A 27,454-nucleotide genomic window follows, 5' to 3' on the forward strand; every position below is an offset into this window, starting at 1 on the left:
TCCTCGAATCTCTCACCCACTTCTAGAAGAGAGATCTCAACAACCCTAGGATAAAGGGGCAGTTATCCACCATAAGAAGTGGAACTATTTCAGCGGTAGTTATTGGCTCATCTCCTATAAATACCCTGACACACTCAGGTACAGTCAAGTTCCAATATACTTAAACCTGCTAAAATCCTTGTTGACTTAGGCATCGGAGTGTTTTGCAGGTACCACCCCCCACCTTCTGACAAACAACTCGGACGACGGGCACCGGACGTGGGACAAGTTGGAACTCACTCCGTTGAAGATTTGGGCCTCACTTACAAGACCTAAGGCAACCCAGTTTCAGGTAACTCTCGGAACAATTCCTATTTGGCATTAAGCCTTGTATCCTTGTAAATTTTTTTTTCAAAAATATTATTTGTACATTAAAAAAAATATAAAATCAAATAAGTGCGTCAAAATAAAAAAAATTAATAATTAAGAGAGAGAAATACTTATTTATGAAATATAAAAAAGATAATTAGGTTTATTATTTAGTCCTTTCAATTATTTTTTATTTCTTTAATATCTATAATAATGTATTAAATATTATTAATTAGTTTATCTTTATTATATCATATAATGAAATATTTATTGAAAAATTACTAATATAATAAGAGTATCTTCAATGTCAGTTTCAATTTCAATTTTATTTAAAATATTTGTGAGATCATTTGTCATAAATAGTGATTTAAAATTGAAAGTGAAATTTGTCCCTTTAATGCTTAGTTTCAATTCAATTAGAACTTTATATTTTTTAATTATTTTATTAACATAATTATACAAGTGGCAAAATTTTATTGGTTCTCTGTTAAGGTGATACCGTACAGGCGTACACTAAAGTGATAGTTCCAATGCAGATTTCAATTCTAAATCAATTCACTTCTTGAAAGTATTAAAAGTGATACTTTAAAAATATTCCATTAGAGATGCTCTAAATATCACAACAATAAAAATTTTTGAAAAAATATTGAATCAAATTTTTTTAGGACAAATAGACTTCTCACTAATTTGGTGTTAAAACTACGTCGTTTTGTACGAATAAATAGGGACAAATAGGCCCTGACCGATATAAGTTTTGAGACAAATCGGCTCCTGTCTTTTTCTAACCATCCATGTTGATACTTAACGTTCATCTCACTATCTTAACGTGCCAAATCAACAACTTCTTTTAGTGTTTGACGGCGAAACTCAAAAAAACTAAATTGTCTCACGAAAATCAAAAACAAAGATCGAATTGACTCTTTTTTGTCAAAAATCACATTATCCTTCATAAAAAAAAAGCAGGATGGTAAAACATTCAATATGACCAAATTAATTTATTTCAAAATTTAGAGATCAATTTGAATATAAGATAGAGACGTAAGGAGTAAATTGATTGTTATTTTTCTGAAATTCATTTTTATAAGTTGTTCGAAAGAGAAATGTACACGTAGTGCGGTAGTGGCGCTCATAAACTAAAATCTAATAATTGATGAGCTGCTGTTGTGATTTATGATATTTTAGACTACCAAAATCTTTTTGGAGGCCACTCAAATAAAGACGCCTAAAACGTCTTTTTTTAAAGATGTTTTTATGTTGTGTTTTAATTGGTTTCTGTATAATTTATTCGGTGTTCCTTATTACATATTATTAAATTCCTCAAAAGATTTTCTTTTCAAAAATAATAAAAAATATTTAATTTGGACTAAAACAAAAAAAGTAATAAATTAACTATTAGATTTTTTTAAAAATTATTTACATAAAAAAATATATCACATTCATCAATATATATATATATATATATATATATATATATATAACAAGCTCTTAAAATTTTAATAAATAAAAAAAATTAATTTATATTCGTACAATATATAAAATAATTACTATATTATTATTATATTATAGATTAAGATTCACTAATTTAAATTTTCTTTTTATTTTTAATATAAGCATTAGAAATAAATAAATTTTTTATAACTAAATGTAGTGTAACAAAATATATATAATATTAATTAGTTCTTAAATAATTCTAAAAAAATAGTTTCTTTCATTTTAGTAAAATAACTATTTATTAAAGTAGACAAATTAATTATTTTTTTTTCATATACAGTTTTTTTAAGACATAAAAGTAATTAATTAGGACATTGGTTAAGATAATTAAAATCACTATTTCATTAAATTTTTAATTTAAAGAAAAATCCTAGTTAATTTTGGTTTAGAAATTTCGAATTTGAAAATATTGATAAAAATTATGTTGAATTTTGATTTATTTGATTCTCATTTAAATTAATCACTACATAAGTTAAAGTTCTGTTTTGAAGTTATATTCGAGCTTTAATCTGATTTTTAAAGTTTCAATTTACTTAGTTTGATTTTTTAACTTAGGTATCTGTGACTCATATTAGGGTTTTAAGTGTTTAGTTGAAAAAAAAATAAGGTAAAAAAAATTTCAATTGTCACATCAAACAGTTGCTAGAATGTATAATGTAACAGTCGTTAGTCTATCTCAGAATGTTGTTAACGATTTTGTGAGACAGTGACAAAAATAAGATTAGGAACCAATGTGAGTCATAACTATTAAGCTAGGAGACTAAATTGAGTAAATCAAAATTTTTGAAATTAGATTGAAACATAGTTGTTAGAACCGAACCAGTGATCGAACCGGTCAAGCTACTGGTTCACCTGTTTATTGGTTCAACCGATAAATAACTGGTTGAACCGATAAAACCGGTCTCACGTAAATATAAAATATAAAATAGTTAAAAACTTAAAATTAAAATTTGAAATACATATCTTCACTAACATTTTATGAAGAATCAAGTCTCAACTTCTAAAAATAACTAATATAAAAAAATCATAAAATTTTAATTCTACAATAGTATCTTATTTTGACACAATAAAAAAATAATTAATTCACAAAGCCTATCATCTAACTATAATATCAGTAGATTTTAACACTAACATCAAAACAAATAACCTTAATCACAATACTAGCAATAAAATAGATCAAGTAAATTAATAAATTTTTAGTGAAATTTATATTTATATTAATAATGGTATATAATTAAAATATAATTAATTTTAAAAATAGAAAAAACAAAAATTAAATTAAATTAGATATTTATGTATACTATATAATTAGTATTTATCAAATATAGTACTTAGAAGTGCAATGGTTAAGTAGCAAGTAGAGGTTGTTTTTGCTCCAAGGTTCTTGGTTCGAGACCTTGTGGAGACATTTTAAAAAATTTTTCAAGCAGACCAGTTTGGTTAGACCGGTTTGTATCGGTTCTTATTGGTTCACATCGGTTTTATTCTTTAAACGGTCCAAGGAGTAAACTGAACCAGACTAGAATCCGGTTTAGTCTGGTTCACTAGTTTTCCGATCGAACCAGCCGATCCAGTTCGGTTTTTATAACTATGGATTCAAATACGAACATAATTTCAGAGACCAATAAGTATTATCTCTTTGTTGACAATTAAGTTGTTTTAATGGTAATTAAGATCTAATAATGGTTTATAATAAAAGAAACATTCTTTTGCAACAATGAACCTATAGTAGTAGTTAGAGGTGTTCATAGATTAGATCATATCCATATAAATTCACAGTATTTATCCGTATCTGATCTGTAACTTGAGGATATGATCTGATCTGTAAGATGATCGGATTGGATCGAATCAGATCCACACTCTAATCAGATAGAAGTAAATATGTTTACAAAAGTAAACAAAAAAAATTATTGACTTTTTTTATAAAAATAAATTTTTTTAATATTTTTCATTTTATGGATATATTTGATATCTGATCCAAACATAAAAAGTGCGAATATCGAATTTGATCTAATGAGTTTAGTGCAGATTGGATCAAAATTTTAGCCATATCCCATCTGTAAACACCCCTAACAATAATAACTAAAAAATTATAATGATTATATTTTTAACTAAGAGGAAGTGCCAAAAAAAAAAGTACTAAATACAAGAACATTTAATCAAATATTAAAAGAAAATTTTACTTTAAAACAGTTGGACTTTTTTTGCTCATATATATATATATATATATATATATATATATATATATATATAGAATGTAATAATAATAATAATATGATAAATTGTTTTATATATCACACAATATAAACGTTTTTTTTCTATGATCTTAAGAAAGGTTTTGTAAGTCCCTAACCTTGTTATCAATTTTCGTAGTGTTAGCCCTCATATTATCAATTTGATTCATATATAATTCGGATGATAAATTATTTGGTGAGGTGCTTCCTTTTTTATTGTGATATACTTGTTTTTATTATTATTATTATTATTATTATTATTATTATTATTATTATTATTATTATTATTATTATGTACATTAAAAAATAACAGGCCAAATTATTGCCATAACATAATAGAAGTATGGAAGTTTATCATTCTTCTCTAATGGAGGAAACAAAATTCTTTTCAATAGTTTATTTAACGTTTAGTAGAATAAAAATAAATTTTATTAGAATAAATTTTAGAACGAATTTAATATTTTATTCATCATAAAATATTTATAGAATTACTCGTAGATAAATTTTGGAAAAAAGAAAAAAAAACATGATTTTTAATTTTATTTTTAAATAAACTTTATTTTTAATTTTAAAATAAATTTTATTTTTATTTTTTAATAATATTAATTTTTTACCGTATATAATTATTCAATTATTTTTTAATCATATATAAATAAATTACTCTTAATAAGACTTTTTTGTGTTATTCAATTATCTTTTTTTAAAAAAAATTAATTATTAGAATAATTAAACTTTTCACAAAAAAAAAATATGAACGAAAAAAATTAACCATCCTGATAATTTTTTATATTTTTATTCATATTTTAATTATAAACATAAATATAATTTAATTATATTATTTATGAAATATGACTATAGATGTAGATAAAATTTAGTTATATTACTTATATATAGTTTTATTGTATTGTATTGCTTATAAAGTTAGATTATAATTATGACAATAGAATTGTTCTTGTATTTTTATGTGTGACTAATTGGTGGTGTTAAAACATTACTCTTAATTATAAATAAGGTTTATAATTTAAAAAATAAAAAACTCAATTAAAACGATACGAAAAAATGATGTTAAAATATTTTAACTCTTTAAAATAAAAATATTCGAAATTCAATTAAAAATCATTTAAAATTTAAACTCAATAAAAATTTATATTCAATGTGTTTTGTATTAAATATATTTAATAACCTATTATATCATATTGGTTGAAATTAGTTTTTATAGTGTTAATTTTTTAATAACACTTTATTAAAAAAAATCATCTTTTCAGAATTTTTTAAAAACTAATTAATATTATATATATTTTGTTACATTATATCTTGTTATAAAAAATTTATTTATTTCTAATGCTTATATTTAAAAAAAAATTTAAATTAGTAAATTTTAATCTATAATATAATAATAATATAGTAATTGTTTATATATTATACGAATAAAAATTAATTATTTTTTTATTTATAAAAATTTTAAGAGCTTGTTTTATATATATATATATATATATATATATATATATATATATTTTTTTTTTTTTTATGAATGTGATATATTGTTTTATATAAATAATCTTTTAAAAAAATCTAATAGTTAATCTATTACCTTTTTTGTTTTAGTTTAAATTAAATATTTTTTATTGTTTTTGGAAAGAAAATCTTTTGAAAAATTTAATAATATGTGATGAGGAACACCGAATAAATTATACAAAAACCAATTAAAATACAATATAAAAACATCTTTAAAAAGAGACGTTTTAGGTGTCTTTATTTAGGTGGCCTCCAAATCTTTTTTATTAACTACGATTTCATGTAGTTTAAAGATTTGATTTAATCGCTATCATTTTTACCTATAAATTGAACAAGACAAGCAGCTGTATATTAGCATATTTTTTAAAATGCTACATTTGGGTTTGAATTTTGGCAAAACCAAGTAGTAAATAGAAATCTTTAAAAATATTGGGTGTATGAGTGGGTAGTGTGGATGAGTTTGTGATGTAATATTTAGGACTGAAGATTGTTCGATCTATCCAGAAAAAACAAAGACAAGTATTACGTGTTTTTTCTTCAAAGTAAACATGGAGAGATGAATATGATTTTTATTGAAAAGCCAACAAATGTTTTAAACAAGTTAGAATTTTGAGAAGATGCCACATCACTGTTTTCACTACATGTCCTTGTTTTTGCAAAATCAAAAGTCACATTATTTTTAAAATTTATATTATTTTCATAAGAAAAATTTTAATACGATGAAATCATTTGATCAGATGATCTCTATACCGATGGTGATCGAGCGATTCTGTAGTGTATATGTGGCTGCTGTGTTTAATATATGATAGACGATTCGAGGCAATATATGATAATCAGATAATGTATGACATGTGATTATTATGCGTTAGCAATAAGTTGAACCAGGGTCATAAATTATTGCTTAAAATTTAAGAAAGAACGCGCAAAAAACGACAATGGTACTTAAGTGTTGCATGAATCATCTAAACTTAATTTCGATCTTTCTTACCCATATGATTTTCTTCTTCACTAAGTATAACTACGTACGTACAGACAAATTAAGCGGCTATGGTTAATCCATTCTCTTATATATGTAAATGCTCTGCTACTAAAGCGAATTCCATTCATTCCTTTTTCTCAATGCAAGAGGGAGATGGTGTAAATCTGCTCGCTACAACAATAATAATGGCTCGTCATCACTAATCCTCAAGACAAATACACAAACATAACCTCTTAGCTTGTGCCTCGTGTCTTGTGGTTCGCCAGAGAAGATCAGAGATCGAAGGCACCGTAACCACGCTCAAACATCAAACCTTTTTTCAGATTGAGTTCGCTTAGTTTATTTTGCATTTATATACTACCATTGATATCCTCAATCACATATGGCATTTAATTTTAATCTATATGTAGGTGTCCCTCTCAAATATAGGTGGAGATGGACACAAGTTGTAATCTACTCTCAACATATATATGTTTAGTTTATATCTCTAATGGTAAAAGTAGTTGATATTTTCGACCATAATTGGCGTGTGTGTGTATATATGCATATAATACTTAGTTGTCGATATCATGAAAAAATTTACGCAAAATATGCAAAATTAAACTCTGATCCCTTCTTTTATTCAACCTTATATTATGAACTAATTACCCACTACCACAGCCTCTTCTTCTCCATTCTTTCTATAATCCTCATGTTAGTTTTTTCAGTACATACGTTCGTAGCATGAATTTAAGAAAATCTTCTTCTTCTGCACAACTGATATAGTCACATTTGTTGTCACAGCAGCCTCTTGCAATTGTACAAGTTTATAGCGCTCAATTTATATGTCAGAGCAGGAGGAATCGTTCTCTGGTGCCTCGGCAATTGATGAGGCAGCAAATGAAGAGATAAAGAAGGAAGCAGGAAAGAGTAGAAAGGAACAGAGGGTTCCTTTACACAAGCTCTTCTCGTTTGCTGACTTCTATGATTGTGTCTTGATGGCTATTGGATCCATTGGGGCATGTGTTCATGGTGCCTCTGTGCCTGTCTTCTTTATTTTCTTTGGAAAGATGATCAATGTGGCTGGCTTAGCTTACCTTTATCCCAAAGAAACTTCCCATCGAGTTGCCAAGGTTTGTGCTGAACTATAATATATCCTTGTGTATATTCACGTTTTCTATTTTGGACATCATGTTAGTTACTATAGAAGGTCAGAAGTTAGCTGGTAGTTATGTTAGTTACATTTTCAGAATTAATAGTTAGTTATTTCAGCAATGCCAGCTGGTAAAGTTTGTTAAAAGCTGAGTTAACTTAAGCTAACCAGAGTTGAAGGTAGTTGGTTAGCTATAGTTAATGTGCAGTTAGTTGGTATAAGCAGCTGAAAACTGGTTCTGTAGTTGAGGCCTTCCATGATTTCAATGCTCATTTTCAGATTCACAAACTTCACTATCAATTCTCTCAGTTCCCCTTGAAGCTCAAATTCTGGATTGCCAAAGCAGAATATATCACATACATCATCATTACATTCAATATCTACTTTAATTTTTCATCATTTGAAGTGGTTAGCTAGCTAGTTAGTTGGTTGGTATCACTTTGCAGACCTTGTCAAACAACGGTTAGACTTCACTTAGAAGTGTCTGTTGGTCTTTTGCTAGTGCTAAACATGCTTATTTCTTATATGTATCAATGTATGTATATGGAAAATAAAAATAATAATAATACTTGTTTGCTGCGAGGTTTTGCAGTACTCATTGGATTTTGTGTATCTAAGTATAGTAATACTGTTTGCGTCTTGGACAGGTATGAACTTATTTCATGACTTCATTGATACCCAAGTAAAGTGCAATTCTAGTAGAAGTTGAAAAGTTACGTAGATCTTATTTGCTTAATTCTTTTATTATGTTAATTTTGCGTGCCGATGCTGAGTATATGCAGAGGTTGCTTGTTGGATGCACACCGGAGAACGTCAGGCAGCGAAGATGAGGATGGCTTATTTAAGATCAATGCTGAATCAAGATATTACTTTATTTGATACAGATGCATCAACCGGAGATGTTATATCTGCCATTACAAGTGACATTATTGTTGTCCAAGATGCAATATCCGAGAAGGTAGGAAATTTGATGCATTACATAAGCAGATTTGCAGCGGGGTTTGCCATTGGATTTGTGAAAGTGTGGCAGATCAGTTTAGTGACACTTGCAATTGTACCCTTAATTGCACTTGCTGGAGGTGCTTATGCATATGTCACATTTGGGCTAGTTGCCAGAGTTCGCAAAGCCTATGTAAAGGCTGGTGGGATCGCTCAAGAGGTGATAGCCAATGTGAGAACAGTACAAGCATTTTCAGGAGAAGAAAGGGCAGTGAGATCATACAGAGCGGCTCTCATCAACACCTATAGAAATGGCTATAAAGCAGGTTTGGCAAAGGGTCTGGGACTAGGCTCCATGCATTGCGTCCTTTTCCTCTCCTGGGCTCTGCTTGTTTGGTTCACTAGCATCGTTGTTCACAAGAATATTGCCAATGGCGGCGTCTCTTTCACTACGATGCTCAACGTTGTTATCTCTAGCCTGTAAGCCTAAGTCCAGCCTTTTTGTTTTGTTCCTTGGTAGATCGAGATCATTTTTATGTATGTTTTGCTCTTTCAGATCACTTGGGCAGGCAGCACCAGATATTTCTGCATTTGTCCGAGCAAGGGCAGCTGCTTATCCCATCTTTGAGATGATAGAAAGAGACACAGTGAACAAGACCAGCTCCAAGTTTGGTCAAAGATTGAGCAAATTGGAGGGTAACATCCAATTTAAGGATGTATGTTTCAGTTATCCTTCTCGTCCTGATGTACCCATCTTCAACAACCTCTGTCTTGAGATTCCTTCTGGCAAAATTGTAGCCCTTGTGGGAGGAAGTGGCTCCGGAAAGAGCACTATAATATCGTTGATTGAGCGCTTCTATGAACCACTTTCTGGTCAAATACTACTAGACGGGAACGATATTAGGGGACTTGATCTCAGATGGCTTAGACAGCAAATTGGGCTAGTTAATCAAGAACCTGCACTCTTTGCTACAAGCATCAAGGACAACATACTGTATGGAAAAGATGATGCAACGCTTGCTGAAATAAATCATGCTGTGACGCTATCAGATGCTCAGACTTTCATTAACAATCTTCCGGATGGATTAGATACAAAGGTAACTATGCATGCATGTAGACCTGGCTAGAGGCTGGAGGAAGCTAAGAGTAGGATGTTTCTAATATAATAATGAAATTAATCTTGCAGGTTGGTGAAAGAGGGATTCAACTATCAGGTGGACAGAAGCAAAGGATTGCAATATCTCGAGCTATTGTCAAGAATCCATCAATACTTTTATTAGATGAAGCAACGAGCGCTCTGGATGCGGAGTCAGAGAAGAGTGTACAGGAGGCACTTGATCGAGTGATGGTTGGTAGAACAACCGTGATAGTGGCACATAGGCTTTCTACCATTAAGAATGCAGATATTATCGCGGTTGTTCAGCAAGGAAAGATTGTGGAAACTGGCAACCACGAGGAGCTCATTTCTAACCCAAATGGTGTATATGCATCTCTTGTTGAAATCCAGGAGTCGGCCTCTTTGCAACACCACCCTCGTGTGGATTCTAGCATGGGACAAACATCCAGGTACCTACGTAACTCATAGCAGTTATAAGAATTTAGGTAATTAAACCTTAAAAACCCGCTACGCCAGATAGTATTAAGTGGGGTATCTATTTCTCAAGTCATTGTAATAAAAGATAATGCAACTCTTTTCTATATTCCACTGTCCACCAGGATAATACCTCAGGTCACCTACTAAAGTTTATTATTTGTTGTTTATAGCGTTTCCCGTACAACAAGCTTTGGTGGTAGTTTTCATTCGGATAAAGAATCTGTTGGCTATTTTGGTTCTAATGAAGCAGAAAGTAGTATTAGAAACAACTCAAGCCATGTCTCGATAAGGAGACTATATTCCATGGTTGGTCCTGACTGGTATTATGGAGTTTTTGGAACCTTGGGTGCATTTATTGCTGGTGCCCTGATGCCACTTTTTGCTCTCGGAATAACTCATGCACTTGTAGCATACTACATGGACTGGAATGCAACGCGTCGTGAAATTAGGAAAATAGCTTTCCTCTTCTGCGGGGCAGCAATTTTAGCCGTTACTGCTTATACCATCGAACATCTGTCTTTCGGAATCATGGGCGAGCGGCTTACCCTTCGTGTCAGAGAAACAATGTTTTCTGGTACTTGTGATCAACTTCTTCTTGTCATTCAAGTTTATCGCTGAAATGTTTCTTTTTACACTTCTGACTGGTCTGAAATTTGTTATACATGCCCAATCTGTAAAAAATTGAATTCTTAAACGTAGATTTATGACTTTACTTTAACTGTTGAATTTTTTAAGTTAAAACCATGCATTGCAATCACTTTACTTTATATAAGTCCTACACATTTTTCCTCTTGAGGTATGCAAAGATCAACCATATTATTTAGCAATCATTGGTTAAAACTTCATTTAACTTCCCTCACTCATCTGGTTGCAGCTGTTTTGAAAAATGAAATTGCCTGGTTTGATGATACTAGCAACACAAGTTCTATGCTTTCATCACGTTTAGAGGCTGATGCGACTTTATTAAGAACTATTGTTGTTGATCGATCTACAATTCTCTTTCAGAATGTTGGTCTGATTGTTACTTCATTTATTATTGCCTTCATTTTGAACTGGAGGGTTACGCTTGTTGTCTTGGCTACATATCCTTTGATCGTCAGTGGTCACATCAGTGAGGTTTGTTAATCTTGTTCCATGTTTTTTGACATTAAGATTTTGGTTCATTTCTTGGATCTCCATAATTTCTTCTATGATTTCAGAAACTTTTTATGAAAGGCTTTGGTGGAAACCTGAGCAAAGCATATCTAAAAGCCAACATGTTGGCGGGGGAGGCTGTGAGTAATATGCGTACTGTTGCAGCATTTTGTTGTGAAGAAAAAGTCATCCACCTTTATGCTCAAGAGCTTGTTGAACCATCCAAGCGTTCATTCAAACGAGGCCAAATTGCTGGCATATTCTATGGCATATCCCAGTTCTTTATTTTCTCTTCTTATGGCCTTGCCTTATGGTACATTATTTAAATATCTTCGATGTTATGTGACATGTAATATGTTAAAAGTGGGCTTTATGCTGACATTTGCATTGTATACCTTTTTCAGGTACGGATCAGTTTTGATGCAGAAGGAGCTTTCTAGCTTTAAATCAGTTATGAAGTCGTTCATGGTTTTGATTGTAACCGCACTGGCCATGGGGGAGACTTTGGCATTGGCACCAGACATGCTAAAAGGAAATCAAATGGCTGCATCAGTTTTTGAAGTGATGGATAGAAGGACAGGAATAAAGGGAGATGTGGGAGAAGAGTTGCATACAGTGGAAGGAACAATTGAGCTAAAAAATATCCATTTCCGATACCCTTCAAGGCCAGATGTGGTTGTTTTTAATGATTTCAACATGAGAGTTCCTTCAGGGAAGACTGTTGCCTTGGTGGGGCACAGTGGTTCCGGGAAAAGCTCCGTCATCTCTCTTATACTCAGATTTTATGATCCAACATCTGGAAGGGTGATGATTGATGGTAATTATACAAAATTTAATGTCTCATCAGTAGTCTTTCTGCTGGTTACTTATCATAATTGCTAGTGAAATCATTATCCTAAGTTCCTACAATGATGATTCATTATCTATCTTGCAGGAAAAGACATAAGGAATCTTAATTTAAAATCTGTTAGGAAACACATTGGTTTTGTGCAACAAGAACCGGTTCTTTTTGCAACATCGATTTATGACAATATTCTTTATGGAAAGGAAGAAGCGTCCAATTCAGAAGTAGTTGAAGCAGCTAAGCTTGCAAATGCTCATAACTTCATAAGTAGTCTTCCTGAGGGATACTCCACCAAAGTAGGGGAAAGAGGAGCTCAACTATCTGGTGGTCAGAGACAAAGGATAGCTATTGCGAGGGCCATATTGAAGAATCCTGCAATCTTGTTGCTGGATGAAGCCACCAGCGCACTAGATGTGGAGTCAGAACGTGTAGTACAACAAGCTCTAGACAAATTGATGAACAACAGAACAACAATTGTGGTGGCTCATAGGCTATCCACAATAAGAAATGCATATCAAATCTCTGTTGTCGACGATGGAAAAATAGTTGAGCAAGGGACTCATTCGAGTCTGATACAGAACAAGAGTGGAGCATATTATAAATTAGTTAGCCTTCAACAACAACATCTACATTTACATGAGCAACAAAATTAGTCATTTGTCCTATCCATAATATGATAATATATTTGATGATATTAACTTCTAACGGTCGTAGTAGCACTCTGGTCAATTTACAATTGTAAGCTACTTCTTTCCCTAAGTTGTGATGTATAATTTTGTTGTTCATTGCTTGCCTACTCTAGTTTCCGCGTTAGGACTTATTACGATTGTTTTTGCGTGGTATATGTATGTAAACGTAGTAATGCATAGTCATGAAGAACTAAAGATGGCGTTAAGACAAATATTCCCAGTTATTGTGTTACACTAACCAATTGAAACCAACAAAGGAGTGTATACTGTGGATTACTGAATGGAGTTTTTTTTTTTTTTTTTTTGGTTGACTTGAATGGAGTAATTCTAGTTGTTCAAGTCATATTTAACGCTAAAACGATTTATGCAACTATATTTATAAATATTAAATTATTATGTTTTAATTGCGAGTGATTCTATGTATAGTCACTTTTTCCGTTTTTCGATTATACATATACACGAATAATATAGGAAGACAATAATACAAATTTATTTTATTTAACTTAATATATATATAATTCTTTTTTATATATATAAAAGAAAAACAAATAAAAAAGAGTAAATTATGAGTTATGACTTTTAGTATTTAGTTTTCAAATTATGGCTCCCAAACATTTTGATATGTACACACGAGCGCATACAAAAGGCTACATTGTCGTGCACTCAAATATAATCCCTCCGGCCTCTCCTACTCATTAGGACTCCATAGAAACCAATCCTTCTTATTGAGGACGAAAAACCAATCCCTCAACATACAGCATCATCTCTCTGATATTAACCCACCATCTAGCTTAGCTATATTACTCATATAACGTACACCATGACATGTCTCCTTGATTCTCGCTATACATCTTTCTTCTCACCAATCCCACCTCTAGCCAAAGAATAAAAAGAAGGCTGGAAAATAAATTAAAATTAAGAAAGAAACAAAAATCATCACCTTGTATGTATGTTTGCGCGGGATCGAAGTCCTCTCATCGATGCAAAGAAGAATTTATAAGAATGGAAGGTCCGGAATAAGCGAGTCTCCGGCCGCCACATTTGCCGTGTTGATTGGTGTCTCATCATCTTGCCAATGTCATCGTCGGAGGCGGGCTACAAGACGCCCGAAGCAGAATACAATACCCCACCGGCGTTAATAGCATTCACGTTAGCCATCCTAGTGTTATGCTTCATGGCCTTCAGCGTTGTGTACTTGTGCAAGTACTGCCTTGTAAGCGTCCTCCACTCTTGGGCCTTCCACCAGAGTTTCTCTGGTTCATTGCTTCGTCCTTCATCAACAAATAGGTCTTCCTCAATAGGCCTTGATCCTTCCATGCTTCAAACGTTCCCAACCTTTGTGTATTCCTCCGTAAAGGACCTCCGCAGCCTAGAATGTGCCATTTGCTTGCTCGAATTCGAGGACGACAGCTTGATTCGCCTCTTGACTATTTGCTGCCATGTTTTCCACCAAGAATGCATTGACCTTTGGCTTTATTCCCACAAGACTTGCCCTGTTTGCCGCACAAACCTCGAGGAGCATAAATCAGGAGAAGGAGAAATCAGTGGTAGCAGTGGTGGTGCTGACATACGCATTGACATAATAACAGACATGGCCACCCAAGGTAGTGGGGGTCATCAGGGTACAGGAGGAGAGGATCATTCGTGTAGTGATGAACATTATCATAATAATAATGGGGTGCAGCAAGAACATAAGTTTGCAAGGTCACACTCAACGGGCCATTCCATAGTTTTTAGAGGAGAAGAAGAAGAAAATGATGATAAATATACCTTGAGGCTGCCGCAACACATTATAAGAGGGCGGCACCACTATTCTAAGAGTTGTACAAGTTTTCAAGAGATGCAGATGACGACTTCGACTAGGCCTTGTAGTAATTGTGGCTTTGTTGAATCTGTATCTAGCTGCTCCACCTCTCTCGCTCATATCCAAATTTCTTGAAGCTAGCATCTTAATCATTGTCCAATTACTATCTCTCTCCCCCTTTTGTTCTTCATTGATTTAAATTTACCTATACTTTAAGAAGGAACATACTAGCTAGGTTTTCTCTATTCTGTTGTAGTGTATATATGTGTTAGATATATATTATTGTTTATCATTATTATCGTGCATTTGGATTTTTTTTTGTTTTTACACTTTATTTTCCGGATGAAGAATGACTTCAATCTAAAATGGCCGGGTAAACGAAAACGAGAGATATAATCTTGGCTTAACGAAGAAAATAGTACATTATTAGTACATTACCATTGCAAATTAAGGAACATCATACCACCACTACATTTCACAGTTCACACTTTAAATTAGTCCACCCATTCAACATTGCAATCAAAGACCACCCAACCACACTTTACAATACACACCTAATAATTGTGTTATTCATGGTAAGTATGTCCTAATTAATGAATAATAAAGCATAATAATATAATGAATTTGTATGACAACCAAAATAAATATAAAAATAAAATTAACGAATAAATATGTAATTTTATACAATTCTAATATAAAAATTTTATGGTTTTTTTTTAAATAAATAAATTTAAATTTTAAAAATAATAAATATATTTTAATTTATATTATATTTTAGTTGAATAATTATATGAAATTATATATAAATTATCAAATAAATATTCTACAATATATTTTTAATATAAAACCATTCAAATTTAACATTAGAATACACTATATAGCACAATTAATTTACCTCTTTGCACATCGCGCAAGTCTCACTTTAATATATAATTTAAAATTAAAGTATGAATTGATATAGATTCTATTTTTTTTAATAATTTCAGGTGTAATTCAATTCATTTTAAATAATGAAAGATTTGGATTAATTTTTTTATAAGAATATTGAAGATAATAAAAGTTTTTATAAAATTTTGTAGAGATTCTAAACTAAATAAAAAAGGATTTAAAAATTAAGATCTAAAAAACGATACCATCACAAGAATATTATTGATTTGGAAGATATGATAATTGATAAGCATAACTGGAGAGTGTGCAATTTTTTACTCCATAAAATCTATTATTTTTTCTTACTTCTCTATAAGTTGCTAATTTTTTTTTAATTTTCAGAATAAATGAATTCTTTTAAATTGTTCTCTTGAATTTTTGTTCTTGTTCTACTTTTCTGATTTAATGAATTATGTGATTAGTTAATTATTTTTAATGTTTTCCATGAACCTTATAATGATTTATATTTCTAATTCATAAATGCGAGTTTATAAGTTAGAATAAGCTAAACAAATAATTGTCGTAAGTTAAAATATAACCTGTCAAATAACTTATTACGGCCTAGTTACCATGTATCCTAGAAAACTATTACGGAGAGGCATTTTAACAGCGAATGCTATAACTCATTCTAATTTGCCTTTTGAATTTTTATAGAGCTCAAAGCTGATGATTATATCAAAACTCGAAAAGGAAAAATATACAAGTGCGTCAAAGCCTCAAAGGAGGTTTGAAAGACACATGGACACATGGATTCTTCCTTCTGATTTTAATTTGTCCATGACGTGCACATACAACCCAAGGTATTCTTTGCTTTCAAAAAAATAAGCCTCAAAGTAACGCGTCCTAAATAAAGGATGAGAAACTGCAGAAAATCAATTTTTATTAATTAATTATTTTTTTGAATTATAATTTACAATCTAGAATTAAAAAATTATAATTTAGAATATAGAATTTAAGAGAAATAAAATAATTAAAAAAAATAAATTGAGTTAGCTTCTAAGCATTGCTTATATAATATATTCGAAACCAACTTTAACAAACTCATTCTTCATTATTCTAACTAGCTGGCTAGCTTTTGGGTATTGAAGGTTAGGAACAAATTTGAAGAAAAGAGACCTGTACGTGGCCTCATTATTCCTTTTGGTTTAATTTAATTAGCAGTCGATTAGACCATTATCAGCAATCAAGTACGCTGAGCTGTTGCGGATATGGCACTGAGCAACAATGTGATAGGAGGCATCACCTTAGGGGCGGTGCTGCTGTCGATTCCAATAATTGGGGCCGGGATATGGCTGAGCACAGAGGTAGCGGAATCGTGTGTGAAGGTTCTAGAATGGGCGGTGCTTATGTTGGGGATTGTGATGATGGTGGTGGGTCTGGCAGGATTGGCGGGAGCATTATTGTGGAGAGTCCAGCAGGTGAGGGTGATGATATTCTACCTGGTAGCCATGCTGGTGCTAATCGTGTTGCTGGTGTGCCTGGTGGTGTTGGTGTACACGGTCACCCTTAGAGGCCACGGCAACGTTCAACCCAACCGCTCATACTTGGAATACCACTTGGATGACTTCTCGCTTTGGCTTCGTCGAAGGATTAGAAGCTCTCGTATCAAAACCTGCCTTTCCAAAACCAATATGTGCGCTCGCTTGAACCAAAGTTACCGAATGCCTCAGGACTTCTTTAATGCGCATCTGACACCCATGCAGTCAGGGTGCTGTAAGCCACCAACAGAATGCGGTTACACCTTTGTGAATCCAACGTACTGGATAAGCCCCATCAGCACGGCAGCAGATGCTGACTGCACACGCTGGAGCAACGACCAGATGCAGCTCTGCTACAACTGTGACTCCTGTAAGGCCGGTGTCTTGGCCGCCCTCAGGAAAGAATGGAGAGCGGCCAATCTCATACTCCTCATTTCTTTGCTTCCTCTCGTTGCACTCTACCTCGCTGCCTTCTTTGCCTTTCGGAACGCAAAAACTGACCAACTCTTCCGCAGATACAGGCAAGGATACACCTAGACGACTACTTTTCCCACAAGAAACGCATCTTTGGTGCGTGCTCCTCAACTAAATGTATCATTTTGCTTCTAACATATCATTATTCCATCATATTTACTTATTTAGCATAATGATTGCATTATTATGTATTCTTAAAACAAAGGAAATTGAAGAAATGTTAATCATAGTCAATTAAATGTTAGAATCAATTTTAGGATTTAAACCAAACATCAATTTTCGACTATATAAATAAAAGCAAAATTATTAATTTTAGACTATGACCTATGTTGATATGCATGCTCTTATATATGCATAGACTATTACTCTGCAACTTGTGTCTTGGATGACAGGATGACAATGGGATTCTGTTAAGTGTGGGTATCAAAGACAGTAATGGGGATTGGACAAAAAATTACTCTGTAGAATAGGGGCGAGGAATTAATTTTTTTCTTTCGAAATTCATGGAAGAATAAATCGAGAAAAAACTTAAAAGTGGGACCTCTAAAAGAAAAAATCTCCTGGAAGTCAATATAAAACCTCACTACCCATAATACATGGTGTTCTTCGACTTATTGTTACTCTAAATGGTAAGGATGTTATTGATTGTGAACCATTATTAGGTTATTTACACAGAAAAATGAAAAAAATTACAAAAAAATTGAACAATTACACGATATATGCCTTAATTTTAGAGAGGGAGATGAGAAATGGACAACAATCGTCTCCGTCCCTGCTCTCCTATATTAAGATTGTCATCTCTATCCATGGCCATGGTCTCAAATTTTAATTGTGGGTCCGCGATCGAGCATTATGTACTAGGGATGGTAACGCAGGGGAGTATAGTGATTTTTCGATAAAAAAAATTTATGTAATTAAGAAACGAATTATCTAAGATAATAACGCAATATAAATATATATCTAAATATTAAAATTTTAAAATTAAAACAAACATTGTATGAAAATTATATATTAATATTAAATACTAATATTATTTAAATTGATTATTTTATGTATAATTATCTTTAAGAAAAGAATTCTCACGAAATAGAAATAATTATATTATGTATACACTAAATGTTAACCATTAAATTAGTTATCGATTTAAAGTATATATTAAAATATAAATACATATTAAAAATAAATTAAATAATACATATATTTTTTAATATATAATAACTAATTTAATAACTAATTTTTCGTATGTATATAGAATTTTTAAAATAGGAAATATTAATTGTCATCCCCACTCCAAATTCATGTTAGGAGATCTTTATTCATTTCCAACTCCACGAAAAAAATTTTGTTTATATTTCCATTCCTATCTTCAAATATTTCTACGGATACCCTAGTTGTGATGTGTACCCCTGCTATGGTTGCAGTGTGAAAACTGTGTTTATATCTAGAAAATTAGTTTGTCGGATATTGCACAACCTTTATGCAATTTCGTGACAGTATACAATGGTTGCATTATATTCTATTGACGTAAATAGTTGTTTCACGCAATAATTGATAATTTGATATGCTTTATGCTTCAATTTTAGAATTATAGTTATAAATATAAATAGAATTTTATTTCTTTTTCAAATTGTATTTATATTTTAATATATTTTTTTGTATATGAATAACAAATATTAATAATATCGATCTAACTAATTATACTTTTTTAACGGTTAGGGACTAAGCTACAAAATACCAACAGCATAAATAATAATTACCTTTGACTTATAAATATAAGCAATAAGCAATTAGTTAATCAGTAATGCTAAGAAAAAAGAATAATATAAAGTTATCTTATTTAAGTTAATATATATATATATATATATAACATCTAAAATTACATATTTATTATATTTAATATTATGTATTTATTTTAAAAATAATTAATAAATATTAAATAAAATCATTTTAAATTAGTTTGAGCTTATTTTTATTATTTACCAAATATGTCTGTTAACTAATAATATATACAAATAATTCTAATTGAATACAACTTTTTCAAATAACTTAAAAAAAAAATCAAATTTAATATTAATTTTAAGATTTTTTATTAGATTTTTTTCATACATAAAAATTAATTCATTTTAATTCTACGTCAGGAGTCTAAATCTAGTTTTAAATCAAATGGATATGGGAAATGGGAAGTAGTTACTAGTTAGCATGAGGCAGGTATAGGTTATGTATGCTTCGTTACAGTATGAGTTATGATCATAACTGCTATTTGACTGAAACAGTCATGGTTAGCAAACTTTTTCGATACCTTATATACAAATACAGTAAATGATGATAATTAATTTGTTGTTGCAACCAAAGAATGAATACAATTGATCAGAAATGAATCGCAGGCAATACAGAATCCCTTCATCAATAAGGACTAGGTTAAGGCTTAGCTCACTAGTTTGACTGGAAGGATGAGAGACTCATCACTTGGCTGGGTGCGTCTTCCTCTTAGAAAAGAACATGACAACTTTTGTTGGGAATAGTGACTTGAGCTTCTTCTTCTTCTTGGTCTTTGTATCTGGGGCAGGGGCTGGAGCTTCTGGGGCAGAGGCAGGGCCGGTGCCTGGCGCTGATTCAGTTAGGACTGAGGCATCGTTACAGTTGGAGCTTGACAAATGTTGGTCGGGAAGAGGAGTTGCAGCATCAACAATAGCTTCAACCTCGGTATCAGTATCGGGACTAAGTTCATCAGCCTTTCTCTGCTGCTCCTCCTGTTCAGTAATCCATGTTCTCAACTCATATTCGATAGCTAGCTTTCCTTCTTTGGCCCTATCAGCGTTCTCGGTGGCAATCTTGAGAGACTCCCTTCTCACAGACAACTCCTCGTTAAGTTCTTCCAGCTTCTCCAAGCTCCTCAACTCCAACTCCTTTGCCTTCTCAATTTGAGCATTAGCAGCTGCAATCCTAGCATTGGCTTGCTCCTCCGCTTTGTAGGTTCGCTTGCTCAGCTCCTGGTATTCGTCCAGTGTCAGGGTCACCTTGGAAGGGTCGCTCTCATTCCCGCTTTTGCCTGTTTCCGTCTTTTCCAGTGCCTTGATTGCATCTCTTGCAAACTTCTCGGAGACCTTGGCCGATTCGATCTCCTTCTCTGTTGACAGCAGCTTATTCTCCAATGTAGTTGCCAGGGCCTTGGCCTGTTCAGCCTCCTGTTCTGCTTCCATAAGCTCTGCCTGAGCGGCCTTAAGAAGTGCTCTGGCCTCCTCAGCCTCTTTTTCCACTTCCTGAAGCTTCTTGGGCAGCTCTATCATCATCTCTCTGTCTTCTTGCTCCTTCATCCGCCGGAAAGCTATCAGGGACCGAGTCTTCTCCAGCTCCTCCTGGAGCGTTGTCACTGCAGTAGCTGCCATTTCCTCGCTCTGCCTGAGGCCGGAGAGGATCGACTTCTCATCTTCCAGCTCTGATTTTAGTGACATGGAAGCCTCCCTCAAGCTGTCAACCTCAGCAGCTGCCTTCTCAATGTTGAGTTTGACTTCCTCGAGTTCCTTCTTCAGCTCTAGATTGCCTTGCTCTTTCAGCTTTGATCCCATATATGCTGCTAATTCAGCCTTCAAATCGAGTAGTAACGAGGAAGATGCATCCAATTTGGATTTCAGTACCCGTGCTGACAACACTTGCTTGTTGAGCTTCTCTAGCTCCTCCTCTGCCTCTTCTAGTTCCAGCCTACACTTGTGGAATTCTTCATCAGCGATGCCCGACCTCTTTTCCTCTGCTTCCAGGTGTGCAGCTCGGGTGGCACTCAATGACTCCTTTGTTGCAATCAACTCATTAGTCAGATTCTCCAACGCCTTTTCAGCCTCCTTGGATGCAGCAACAGCATCTTCTGCCTTTCGGGCTGCCACATCCCTTTCACTCACCATACAAGTGTACTCCTTATTAAGTGAGTCCAGTTCCCTTTTGACAAATTCCAAGTCCGAAACCGCGGCAGCATGCCTGGCCTTCTCAGCATCGAGTTGTGCCTTGGCTTCCACACTGGCTTCACTCACAATATCCTCCTCCATCTCCTCAATCTTAACACTCAAGAGATCTGCCTCTTCTTTTGCTTCAAGCTCTTCTTTTTCTATCCTCTCTAAGTTAGTCTTCAGTTCTTCTATAAGTTTCTTTGTGTTCTCCAATTCCTCTACTGTTTCCGTCTTTGAAATTTCTTGTCCTACAAGTTTGCTTCTCTGTTCAGCCACAACAAAACCAATAGTAATTAATGACATCCATCCAAAGCATGCAAGGGAGAGAGAAACTGAAACAGAGACGGGAAAGGAAAACATATGTTTACCTCCAAACTCTGGGTTCGGCGGGACTTCCAATCAACTCTTCCTCCAAACTTGGATACAGCATCTTTGACAGATTCAAAAGGGGATGCCGTATCAATGAAATTCTTGTTATTGGCAGGTTCATCATAACCCTGATTGTCACAGTGAGCACGCATTACCAATATTAGTACCCATTAATAATATAATTGTTCTTGGCAAGTAATATCAAATATGCTAAGCAATTTACCCTTGGGGATTCTGGATGTGGCTCCATTATTGGAAGACTCTGAAGATGGTGACTCCTCCGAATTTCTCACAGGACCTGGTTCCACACAGAAAGCGGTTAGTTTACATGCAATAATGTGCCACGTCAAGCAGACATATTTACACACATTTATGGCGGTACACAAACATATGTATCCACACACATGAAATTTTAAATGGAGTTTGTCATTTTCACATAAATTCGACAATCCGTTGATGGATCATCAAGAGATGGGAAGATGAGCAATATATATAATATATGGCGATGAAAATAAAAGCATAAAGAAGGAAATGAAGAAGAGAATGAAACCTTGAAGAAGGCGGAAGAGGGAGAGGAATGAATGAATGAGGAGGAGCAGAGGAGAGGAAGAAGGAAGAGGGTATAAGACGATTGGGGTTGGGATTGGGATTGGGGTTGCCGTAGAGGCAATGAAGGAGGAAGGGAACGTACAACTCAGGATGGCGTCCTCCTTCTTGTGCATCCAACTCATGCCAACCTTCCCATTAAACTCCCACATTCTGTTAAACTAAATGACATTCAAACACGTGTTGGAACTACATATCTCATCATTTTTCCACCACAACTTTCCTCCCCACCTTACTACCACACGTCTCTCATCCAATCCTAAATATGCTCTAAAAGTTGACCCAATGCATGCTGTTTCTCCGCCTAGCATCTATACAATCTTCAATTTCCCATACCATTTCTTAAAATTTACAAGATAAATATAGTCATGCTAGTGTTCCATTCGATTTTGTTGGTTTTCTTTTTCCTTCTTATTTTTCATTTCCCAAATCTATAATTATAGAAAAAAGTACAAAAATCTCCTGTTCAAAACATTGCATTATTGCTGTGTCTAATTCCATTTTAATTAGGCAGGTGATCCATTAAGCTAGGACTCCATAACAAATTCAATATGACAATTCACCCAAGCGACGTACTAGTGACTAATGAGTGACGACATATCAGACGTTCAAAGTTGTATATATTGGAAGAAATTAAATAAAATAAATAAATAACGTTTGCTGTAATAACTAATAAGCACAACTTCAAAAAGCGCAACCCTCCCCTCGTGCCAAGAAGAGATTCTCGCCATTAGAGAATATTACATAATTCATTGCTCTATACAATTCTTTTCGTGCAGCCATAAGATGTGCAAGGGAAGTTGACATGTTCGGGTTCAGCCCACAAGTGCAAGCAAGCTTTGTCTTACTGCAGGAATTGAGCAGAGTATGGATCCAAATATACCATTCAGAGCATAAGCAATGGCACAAAATGGGAGAGCCTCCGGTTCCTTTGCTGACAATGCAGCTGTTCCAAGCCCATGGGCACTGAAATTTGATTCAAGAGCATGTGAAGAAGAAAATAGTTCGGGTGCTTGTAGGTTGCATATTAATATACATAATTTAGTATTAATATTGGTAAACTAAAACGGGGAATCATAAGAGGAACCCTTCCAAAAGCAAACCCAAAAGGAAAAAAAAGAGTAGTGCAGTGATTTACAAACGAAATTACTTCACATTAAACTATTCAAGTAATTAAAAGAAGAGTGCATTGAAAAAATGCAAATGAATTCTTGGTCAACAGACAACAAGTAATGAATGGTTCAGGAAATGTACCTAGATGCTGTTGCTATTCCTCGGGCAATTGGATCACGAAAACCAAGTTTATCAAGTGTTGCTTGTACAAAATTTGCTCCAACCAGACCAGTTACTACAACCACAGCTGCCGTAAGAGATGGATTGGTACCTGCAGGCATAAAAGGAAGTTTCAGAGGTGGAATTACAAGAAATACTAGAGGACCAATACTTTAAGAGGGAAAGAAAAAAGAGAAATTAGTTGGTGTTGGCTCAAATGCAAGGAAAAATGGTTGGTTATCCAACATTCGTGTTAAATTATGCAAACAAATGTTTGTTTAAGAGCTTCCCCTTCTTTGTGCGTTCATATAGGTCGTGTGACAGTATCTAAACCAAGTTTTGCTGGATAATCATTAATCTCTGATTTGCTCAATTAACTTTCACTGTGTTCTAGTGCAGGAAGATTTAATTACGTGATAAACTATTGCAGTGCAGATATAACATTTACCTTCAAACAAAGATACAATGCTGAGTGCCAGTGCCACTGTTATACATCTGGGTAGAATGGACACGGTTAGAGATTGTTCTAATCCAACGAGACGTCCAACAAGGGCAGTAGAATACAGTGAGAACACTGTTGAGATTATGACAGAGGTGAAAATCTCAGCTGCATGCCTTTTCACAAGCTGAATATGGTACACAAATCATTAGTTAATTATTTAACGGTTTAGCCATTATTAGATTTCAGAAAAAGTTACAAAGCATGTTATACAGTTGCCCATATATCTTGCTTATGATTCGCAACCTACAGTTTTAAGTGTATATAATCAAATCAATGAATTACTACACAAGTATAATTATACTTTACTTCTTGAACTGCTCTTTAACATCTCTTAATTATTCAGAACTGAATAACAACATATGAAATATTGCCCAGATAAAAGGTAGACCACAACCTGTCCAACAGTGAAAGAAAATCCAACCCAATTGCGAGCACTAAAACAACAACTATGCCTGTCCCGCTAGATAGGAAAGCCATTGAAGTAACAGTAATAACAAGATATTGTATTCATCTGGTTTACTATATAATTTATATTGCGGCATTATAGTACTAATGAACTAAGAAACCAAGATGGATACCTTTCTTTGTTTGAACATAGAGAAAGCAAACGAGAGAATAACAGATCCTAAAAATCCCATTAAAATATCACCAGCACCAGGATCAGAGGCTGCCTTTGTAAGGTAATGCCCTGTAAACAACATAAGGAGAGAAAAAAAAAACACAAAAAAAATTATTGATATTGAAATGCCATTAATAAAAAGAACAGCATAAGTTAAGGAATTGACAGAGAGAAAAATCATGCTGTGGATGAGAGAGCCAAAGAAAAACAGGTGATTTAAAATTGTTTTCCAAGCAACAATTTCTCACCTGAGTTACTGTAAGATCCTTCCTCAATAACCAAACTGGACTCGCAAACAGTCTTTAATAGATTTATGAGCTTGAAAGCAAATATTTTATTTTTTTTCAAAAAAGCAATCAGAAGGATAAATCATAAATGGGAGTCCATGAAGTGTCTAATATAATACTTGTGTGATGATACCAGTATGGGGATTATTCTGAAGTATAAACATTTCCATGGTTCCAATTTTCTTTCTGTTCTGTCAAAAACATATACTTCATCGAAATCAATGCCTTCCATCATCAAACCCTTAGAATTTTACTATCAGACCAACTATGTCCTAAATTTTACCGGTACCTTTTGATTTATGAAAAAGCATTTCAACTCTGCTGGAAAGCTTAGTAATGATTAGCAAACTCTTTGGATGTGAGTTACAAAACTCTAGAACATAGATTTGTTATGAACTTGAGGCTTGTTATGCCCCCTACGCATGTTAGTAACTTTGCACTGAATCTATTTTCCTAATTGAAGTTAGAAGCCAAAGATAGACAGACTTGTAGAACATAGTAGTAATTAAACAGTTCTACAGCAATCAAAAGACTGTCTCGAAGTTGTACCAAGAACAGGTTCAAACCCAGACTTGGATAGATAGCCAAAAGCATATGCTACGAGATCAGCTGATAGTGCACAGCAAATTATTGGATGGAAGACCATCTTCACAGTCGATGGTAACCTGTAAAAAATAAATAAACAAGAATAAGAGTAGTTGTAGTGAAAAGAGAAAGTGCAAGTGTGCAAGCTTTCGTTTATTTACCCAGAGCCAACCATGTAGCCTAAGACAGTTGCAGCAAGCAAGAATGGAAGGGACGTTCTGGCAGCTGTCCCCAATGCTGTTGGGTAGAACAATGCACCGAGGAACGAAGCAAGGAGAACCCCAGACCATATCCACACTTCAAAGGTAGAAAATGGGGAGGGTTTTCCCATAGGCTCGGCATCTACCATTTGTGTCTTCACTGCTTTTCTCACTGCTATAGCCGTGAAACCGGCAACACAAACCGTAGCTAGCCATCCTCCAACTGCAAATGAGAGTCAACAAGGTGCATAAAGAAATATGAATGATGAGCAGTTGTTGAGAGAAAAAAGGGACCTATAATGAGGCAAATTTTGATGCCAGAAGCAGGCGGAATATCTCTGACAGAAAGAGGCAGGACAACCAAAGATGGAACATAGAACAAAGGGAGATATCTCTGTATGAACATGAAGGCAGGCTCAAAGAAGTTCATCAAGGCAGTAGCCGCAGAAGGCAGGGTGGAGTCAAGAACAATCAGAAGCGAGAATATACAGAACATCCCGAACAATGCGCTGGGGAACTTAATGGCAGCAGCTACGAACGCTTTCTTCAAATACTTGTCCATTGCAAGAATAAGCCCCAGGGACACAATCAAATGGAAGAGCCCAACTACCTGATCATTGATCAACAACAAAATAAGGAATGATTGCCTCTTTCCTGTTTGTAGTGGTTCAAATAAAAATGAGAAGCTGACTGACACTTTGGGTAAGTGTGGAAGAGGAAGTGCCGCCAGATTCAGTGCCAGCTGATTTTGCTGAAATTTCTCTGCTTTTGCGAATTCCATCACCATGAGAGGCACCCATTTGCCTTTGGAGGAGGCGGAGGCCTTGGCCTTTTCCCTTGATGGCGAAGGGGATGACTGTATTGTGCGAAAAGGAGCCTTTCTGGAGGCCATTGGGAGCAAGAAGATGGTTTGACCTGGGGGCGACTGAGAGAGACGGTGGTCTCAGAAGCACGGTGGGTAAAAGGGTCGCCATACCTGCAGTTGGAGCTGCTTACTGAACAAGAGCAAGAGAAAGCATCGCACTTCACATACTGTGTGGGGCCTAAAAAGAGAAATTGGATGGACCAAAAGAAATGCTAAATTGCTCATGTTATCATTATCAAACAAGTTTATAGCCATAGATCGAGGGCACAGATACACTCTTCTCTGCTTGCTCCGACCTCACATCTTCTCTTACACCAAACTCCCACCCTCTTTCCTCTCCCTTCGTTGCTGCTGCCTCCTCCTCTTCTGTACCCTCAACCTCCCATCGTTTTAATTACTATTTTATTCCGGTAAATTTCTTTTGTAATTATTCAAAAAATCAGTTATTAATATATTTGTATATATGTTATTTAATTTATTTTTAATGTATATTTATATTATATATATATATATATATATATATATATATTAGGGCAAGTTACTTAAATAAATAGAATAGAGAAAATATTTATCCAAATGTGCAAAACTGGTTCTTGTTACCTGCATGTGCAAAAAGTCATTTCTATGTA

At 33.8% G+C, this 27,454-nt stretch overlaps 4 protein-coding genes and 1 pseudogene across 8 annotated transcripts; 3 read left to right on the forward strand and 2 right to left on the reverse strand.

Annotated features, from left to right (window-relative positions):
* Window positions 1-6,682: 6,682 nt before the first annotated feature.
* On the forward strand, window positions 6,683-13,257 carry LOC107624011 (ABC transporter B family member 2-like). Of its 3 annotated transcripts, none has more exons than XR_015902648.1 (12): window positions 6,683-7,060; window positions 7,354-7,679; window positions 8,292-8,346; window positions 8,482-9,118; window positions 9,195-9,735; window positions 9,825-10,204; window positions 10,403-10,806; window positions 11,107-11,348; window positions 11,432-11,679; window positions 11,771-12,183; window positions 12,301-12,977; window positions 13,222-13,257. XR_015902648.1 is itself a non-coding variant. In XM_088502332.1 (11 exons), exons 2-11 carry the CDS (start codon window positions 7,392-7,394, stop codon window positions 12,861-12,863), a joined length of 3,771 nt encoding a protein of 1,256 aa, XP_088358458.1. In that variant the 5' UTR covers window positions 6,683-7,060; window positions 7,354-7,391; the 3' UTR covers window positions 12,864-13,257. The 3 variants fall into 3 exon arrangements, 1 of the variants encoding a protein (XP_088358458.1); XR_015902649.1 differs by having other exon boundaries at window positions 6,683-6,852; XM_088502332.1 differs by having other exon boundaries at window positions 12,301-13,257.
* A 716-nt stretch (window positions 13,258-13,973) lies between these two features.
* Window positions 13,974-14,838, forward strand: LOC107619858 (RING-H2 finger protein ATL29-like). The gene has a single exon (XM_016322097.3). The coding sequence runs from the start codon at window positions 13,975-13,977 to the stop codon at window positions 14,836-14,838; it is 864 nt and encodes a 287-aa protein (XP_016177583.1). The 5' UTR covers window position 13,974.
* Window positions 14,839-16,700: 1,862 nt separating this feature from the next.
* Window positions 16,701-17,847, forward strand: LOC107621973 (protein TORNADO 2 pseudogene; annotated as a pseudogene). Its single transcript, XR_015904806.1, has one exon. The product of XR_015904806.1 is annotated as a protein TORNADO 2 pseudogene (transcript).
* Window positions 17,848-19,902: 2,055 nt separating this feature from the next.
* On the reverse strand, window positions 19,903-22,906 carry LOC107622604 (protein WEAK CHLOROPLAST MOVEMENT UNDER BLUE LIGHT 1). 2 transcript variants are annotated; one of them, XM_016324566.3, is made up of 4 exons: window positions 22,440-22,906; window positions 22,113-22,187; window positions 21,889-22,017; window positions 19,903-21,784 (listed from the first exon to the last, which is right to left on the reverse strand). In XM_016324566.3, the coding sequence occupies exons 2-4, from the start codon at window positions 22,137-22,139 to the stop codon at window positions 20,045-20,047; spliced, it is 1,896 nt and encodes a 631-aa protein (XP_016180052.1). In that variant the 5' UTR covers window positions 22,140-22,187; window positions 22,440-22,906; the 3' UTR covers window positions 19,903-20,044. The 2 variants fall into 2 exon arrangements, with proteins under 2 accessions (XP_016180052.1, XP_016180053.1); XM_016324567.3 differs by having other exon boundaries at window positions 22,581-22,617.
* Window positions 22,907-22,958: 52 nt separating this feature from the next.
* Window positions 22,959-27,221, reverse strand: LOC107622605 (plastidal glycolate/glycerate translocator 1, chloroplastic). Its single transcript, XM_016324568.3, has 8 exons — window positions 26,656-27,221; window positions 26,255-26,570; window positions 25,922-26,183; window positions 25,725-25,840; window positions 24,848-24,957; window positions 24,216-24,393; window positions 23,750-23,879; window positions 22,959-23,461 (listed from the first exon to the last, which is right to left on the reverse strand). Exons 1-8 carry the CDS (start codon window positions 26,932-26,934, stop codon window positions 23,311-23,313), a joined length of 1,542 nt encoding a protein of 513 aa, XP_016180054.1. The 5' UTR covers window positions 26,935-27,221; the 3' UTR covers window positions 22,959-23,310.
* Between the last annotated feature and the right edge of the window lie 233 nt (window positions 27,222-27,454).

The sequence above is a fragment of the Arachis ipaensis genome, chromosome B10, assembly GCF_059453495.1.
Source record: "Arachis ipaensis isolate K30076 ecotype BB chromosome B10, ASM5945349v1, whole genome shotgun sequence".
NCBI lineage: Eukaryota > Viridiplantae > Streptophyta > Magnoliopsida > Fabales > Fabaceae > Arachis > Arachis ipaensis.